Consider the following 6,000-nt stretch of genomic DNA (forward strand, 5'->3'; position numbering starts at 1 on the left):
TCTCTTTTATGTGTAAGGACAAAACATTTACACCCAAAAATTCTTAATCTATTGAAATCGGGTGTTCTTTCAAATAGTTTTTCATATGGAGATGTATTTTGTAAGGATGAAGATATAATTCTATTTATCAAGTTGAGATTAAGGCGGCTTCGGCCCAAAAACTCTTTGGAATTTCCTTGGAAATAAGGAGTGTCCTAGTGGTTTCCATGATGTGTCTATGCTTTCTTTCGGCTAAACCATTTTGTTGAGGAGTCCTAGGACACGATCTTTGATGACAAATTTCATTTATTTCTAAATAATTTTGAAATTCATTTGATAGATATTCTCCACCCGAATCGGATCTAAGAGTAGAGATATTACTTGAAATATGATTTTTGACTATCATATGAATTTCTTGAAGAAATCAAAGACTTCGGATTTTAAATTGAGAAAGTAGATCCACACATACCTAGTGTAGTCATCAATGAAAGTAACGTAATAGGAGTATCCTCCTTTAGACATGACCGGGGAAGGACCCTAAACGTCCGAATGGACTAACTCAAATGGTCTTTTGGACACAAAAGTTTGATTTGGAAAAGGAGTGGATTTCATTTTGCCAAAAATACAACTCTTGCAAACAAAATGTTTCTCATTACAAAAAAAATTTTCAAATGAAAAGGAGTACATTTTTTAGAAACTTGGATGTCAAGTCTTTGATGCCAAATTTCAATAATTTTATCTTGGACATGGTTACAAAAAGAGTTAGTTGGAAGTTTCAAGTTGCTCATGTAGTAGAGATCTCCCTTCCTATGGCCTTGCCCAATCTGCTTCCCGGACCGGAGATCCTGTATAGAGCAATCCTTAGTTGAGAAGGAGATTTCACATCCATGATCGCATATTTGAGCAACAGAGAGGAGATTTAAATTAAGTTGAGGTACCACTCTCACGTTTGGCACAAAGAAATCTTTGGAAAAATTTAAAGTTCCAAAACTTTTTACTTGTAAAGATGTACCATGTCAGTTGAAACATAGGAGTTTTTATAGTTATTACACAAATCAGAAAGCTCATTTTCAAGAGGGGTCATATGAAAGGAAGCTCTTGAGTCAAGGATCCAAGAAGACATACCTGGAGGAGAGGAAGAAACTATGGCGGCACTCGAGGTTGATGGTATCTTGAGTAGAGTTTGTAGTGCTTCCGATAGTTGAGCAAGAGAAAAAGACTCATTCCCTTTGATAGTTTCCTCTTTCTTTTGAGTAGCTTCTTCAACGGAGGCAATCTTATTTTTAGGTGCTTCATTCAACTTAGGGCAATTAGGTCTTATATGACCCGGTTCTTGGCAATGATGGCAAATGACTTTTTTATAGTTGCCATTATAATTATTTTGCCTTCCAAAGTGTGGAGGCTTATAGGCTTTCACATGGTTGCCGGGTTTAGATACGGCCAAAACATCATCTCCTCCTTTAATCATGCCAAGACGAGTTTCTTCTTGACATATTTCGGCTATGGCATCTTCCAAGGGAAGAGGCTTAGATCTATGAAGAAGGGAAGATCTAACTTGTTCATATTCGAGCCTAAGCCCATGTAGAAATTGGAAAAAGTGTTCTTTTTCCATTTGTTCTCTTCTTAGTTCCACATCCACACTAGAAATCCACTTTTGTTCTAGTAAATATAGCTCATCCCATAAGGGTCCAAGAGTGCTAAAGTAATCCCTTACACTCATTTCTCCTTGCTTGATAGTCCGGATTTTTTCTTGGAGAAAGAATTGACGAGCAAGGTCTTTTTGAGTAAACATACCTTTCATAAAGAACCATGCTTCATTAGCCATCCGAAACTTAGCAATGTTGGTGCAAATTTTGAGCTCCACATTGTTCATGAACCAAGCAAGAATCTTCGCATGCTTACTTTACCAATCTTCCACTTTAGATTGGTGATCTTCAATGGCCTTCATGCGGGCATTTCCTTCAAGAGCTTTTTCTTGATCACCATCCATCTTGGTGAGTTGAAGTTGTGGTTTTGGAATGGTGCCCATAACGTATCCCCAAAGTTTTTTACCTTTGAGGTTGTTCTCCATGGCGGCGGCCCACATCATGTAGTTAGAGCCATTGAGCTTGAAGGAGAGATCAATCTTTTGTTCCCCTTCCATTTAATCACTCACAAGAGGACAAACGAAGAGAGATACAAAAAGAAAACAACAATATATAATTACTCAACTAGCTATATTAAGAAGAAGAGCATACACAAGGCTCTGATACCATGTAATGAAATATGCAGAAAAACAAAGAGTGCGATAAGCACTTACAATATCCACCAATGAACAAAAGGTGTAACACCCAAACCCACAAAGAGACAACACAACATAAAAATATAAATGTCTCTGTTTGAAGAGAGAGAGAGCTCTCAAGAGTGAAAAATACAAGAGGGGTTCACCCCTATATATACACAAAGAAGGAGAGGAGGGATGGCCTTAAGGCCTTAAAAGAAGAGCCACCTAGGGGGCTCCCCATGGAGTCGTTGGGGGCCCCATCGACTCCATGGTGGGGCCCCTTATGTGAACAAAAAAACAAAAATAAAAAGAAAAATAAAGTGCACAAATAATTACAAAAATAAAAGGAAAATAACAAGTACCCCTATCGGGTACTTGTGAAATGACTAAAATACCCCTATTGGGTATATTAGACAATATATATATATATATATAGATTACATGTATTTTAACATGGAATTCTTCATTGAGTTAGTTCCCATTCTAATAAATTGTTTTATAGGGAACTTAATTGCACACCTGTGCTAGAATATTTTGTTAGTTGCCAACAATTGATCTCTAATCAATGATTCACTAATAAAGTATTTCTTTATCTCCCCAACCATTTCTTTTAATCCAATTTTATTTATTTATTTACTTATTTCATAGAGTCCTTTTCTTTGATGTCTTGGGAGGAAGAAAAAGGTTACTACTAAGAAAAATCTTAAATCCATTGAATCCTTGATTGTAAACTTTGAAGTGTGAAGGTTGAAATACTGCCTGGGTAAATAGATCAGGTACGTAGAATCATCAATTTTGGTGTATCCAGTTATCATCCTAGGATTTCAACTATCAATAGCTGCCTTTGCTTTATATTCTTCAACCTGTATTTGATTAAAATAACTGCTGAGCATACTTTTTTGTTACACGGCCATACATCTATCTTCATGAATTTTTATTGTCCCATGTGGCATTTCATGTTTCTTTCCCCGTTTTTTGTTTTTGCCAAACCATCTAAACCTTTATTATGTGCAAAATGTAGTACATGACAGACAGTGAATTGCTGGACTTGGCACAGACGTTGACAACTATGGCTTTGTCTCATAGTTGGTTCGTTAGGCATGGCTCTATCTTGACATTCTCTTCCATAGTCTTCCATTTCCCATCTATGTTATGCTCATGTACTGCCTTCCCCTCGGTTGTCAGTCATCTCAAGGATGCTTTGGAAGATGACAAGGTATTTCAAATCTGGCATTGTGAAATTTCCTGCCTTGGATCTGGCTGATTTTTTTTCTTTTTCTTTTTGGTTTGTCAAACTAGTTCCCAATACGTGAGACTGCAAATAGAGCATTAGGGAGGCTTCTAGTTTATCAAGTCCAAAGTGAAATGTCATATGAACATGGGCCATCAGAACTTATTCCTTGTCTGGTGTCCACTTTGCGTGATGACTCCAGTGAAGTCAGAAGAAGAGCATTGTCCGGTCTGAAAGCAATTGCGAAGGTTTGCTAATACAACCAGCTAAAAAACTTTCTAGTTACTGACCCCTAAACTAATTTGCTAATTGTTTTATTATTAGGCAAATCCTTCTGCTATCAATCCGTTCCTTGCAATTTTGGGACAAGCTCTTGCTGAGTGTTTGAAGGATGGGAATACTCCTGTGCGGCTTGCTGCTGAGCGATGTGTTCTGCATGTGTTTCAGTTGACTAAAGGTAGCCTTATTGTGCTTCATATCTTTATCATGTAAACATTCATTCGTTGCTCTTTTTTCCCTACTACACCTTATGAGTGGCGGAATGATCAATAGGTACGGAGCATGTTCAAGCCTCTCAGAAGTATATCACAGGTTTGGATGCTAGGCGGATCGCAAAGCTACCTGAGCATAGGTAATTTTCCTCTAGCTCATGTTTACGTGAAATGGAATTGAGTGTTTGCATTGTTCGTTGCTTTCAACTAATGTTCTCTTGATTTGCTTAGATTAAGTTCATTTGCTTCCTATTTCCTTTCTTCAGTTACATTTGAATGTCAACAGTTATTAAAATGGTTTACTGCCTCATGGTGCTTTATTGATGTTGCTTGCCCCCACCCCCCAAAAAATAAATAAATAAATAAATAAATAAATAAAAATAAAATGTGCAGTGATGACAGTGAAGATGGTGAAGATGAACTGCTGAAATAACTTCCTTGATTCACCATCATATTCCATTATGACATAATTTTCCTTGGAGGCATAATGCATCGAGCTACTTTGGCTGGCTGCGGCTCACACTTGTTGAGAGGGAGGACAAGTTCTATATACCCAAAGAAATATCGTGTCATCTGCAGAAATTGAAGACTTCATTGTTGATCGAACAGTTTGGAGACCATTTTTTTCCCCAAGTAGTGGGTTGTTCTTGTCTGTGTACAATATGTGAAGAAACGAAATCCAACGCTGAGTTGCTGAAATTTTGTGGGCTGAAGCCCAGTTTTATTAAGTTTAGCTATTCCATAATTATGAATAAATGAAAATTTGAGTTTGCATTTTTGTTGGCATCCCTTCTAGTTGTTGCTGTTGATGTGATGGTAGCATGAAGGTGGATCATTTGTTAACCCTTTAAATTAGGTGTTGCTAGTGCATCTTAAAAGCTTGTTTTCTATGTAATACCTAGTTAACCATTTTGGTCCTTATCATTCATGTCATTGATCGAACCAATGACTCCAAATAATTTGGTGTTGCGTGGTTTTCAAGGCAAGACTGGAATGTGATGGTCTGATGGGGAGGGAATGTTAGGGTCTCGGATCCCAACCCTGTCTCCCAGATTGCAACAAGGGAAGATCAGAAGCATTCATAATCTCTTGCCAAGTTCATGCAGCTTCATTGCAGAACAATCTATTTGTTCTAATGTTCTTTTGATTGCCCATTATTTGGTGCACAATGATTGCTTCCTTCTGGTTCACATAATGAAATCTCAGTCAGCACTCTTTTATTCAATTAGTGATATAACGTGTCACCAAGGTGACCACCATCGAGAGATAATTTTACTTTATATTCTGAATGCTTTCATTGCCAGTGTACTGTTGGGAGGTTGTACTTTTCCCATGCGGGAAGCGACACTATGGCTAGGGCTGTCAACAGGTCGGGTTTGTATCAGGTACCAACCCAAGCCCGACTTCCATGGTATGGGCATGCAAAATGCCAACCCAAATAATATTCTGATTGACCCGAGTAATACACGGGTCGGGTTGGGCCATGATTTTTGCCGGGTATTCAACCCGACCAGAGTATTTTGTATGTAGTTTTTAATATAAATAATTTCTGAAATTATGCAGGTCTGGGTTTGGGATTCAATTTTGGTGACCCAGCAAAACCTGAACCCTATCATTAATTATATGGCGTCGATCCTGACCCAGCTCTGACCGTTGACAGCCCTAAATATGGCCACCCTGTCCCTGCATTTCACGACCACCAATCTCTTCACCAGGTGGCGGTAACATATAGTAAAGTACAACATAAGTTTTCAAGGATTCACTTGTATTCCAAAGCATCACTCTATTTTAGTGCATATCTACCAACGGGAGCTCAGCTTGTTTGGTAGGAGCTGTAAGTGTAGTCACGATGTGTTGGGACGTTGCAAGTTCAAAACTCAATGGTTTTGTGTAACTGGTGGAGGGTCTGCCTAACCCCGTCTTAACTTTCAGAAAAAAAAATTGTGATCTGCATTCAACAAATGGACTTCCCGTTGGCTCACCTTGACACGGTGCATCAGTCATCAGACCATTCACAATGGCTGAGCCAGGGCTTG

The 6,000-nt window shown here is 38.4% G+C and overlaps 1 protein-coding gene across 3 annotated transcripts in view; it reads left to right on the top strand.

The window, feature by feature from the left end:
* Window positions 1-4,719, top strand: part of LOC149813732 (protein ILITYHIA-like) — a 113,214-nt gene extending 108,495 nt beyond the window's left edge. For all 3 annotated transcript variants that reach the window (XM_089991595.1, XM_089991596.1, XM_089991597.1), the window contains exons 56-60: window positions 3,264-3,458; window positions 3,542-3,721; window positions 3,798-3,930; window positions 4,026-4,104; window positions 4,358-4,719. In XM_089991595.1, coding sequence (XP_089847721.1) covers window positions 3,264-3,458; window positions 3,542-3,721; window positions 3,798-3,930; window positions 4,026-4,104; window positions 4,358-4,397 — 627 coding nt within the window. In that variant the 3' untranslated portion in view covers window positions 4,398-4,719. The remainder of the gene's footprint in view (window positions 1-3,263; window positions 3,459-3,541; window positions 3,722-3,797; window positions 3,931-4,025; window positions 4,105-4,357) is intronic.
* The last annotated feature ends 1,281 nt before the right edge of the window (window positions 4,720-6,000 follow it).

Source organism: Nuphar pumila, chromosome 16 (genome assembly GCF_984573655.1).
Source record: "Nuphar pumila chromosome 16, dmNupPumi1.hap1.1, whole genome shotgun sequence".
Classification (NCBI taxonomy): Eukaryota; Viridiplantae; Streptophyta; class Magnoliopsida; order Nymphaeales; family Nymphaeaceae; genus Nuphar; species Nuphar pumila.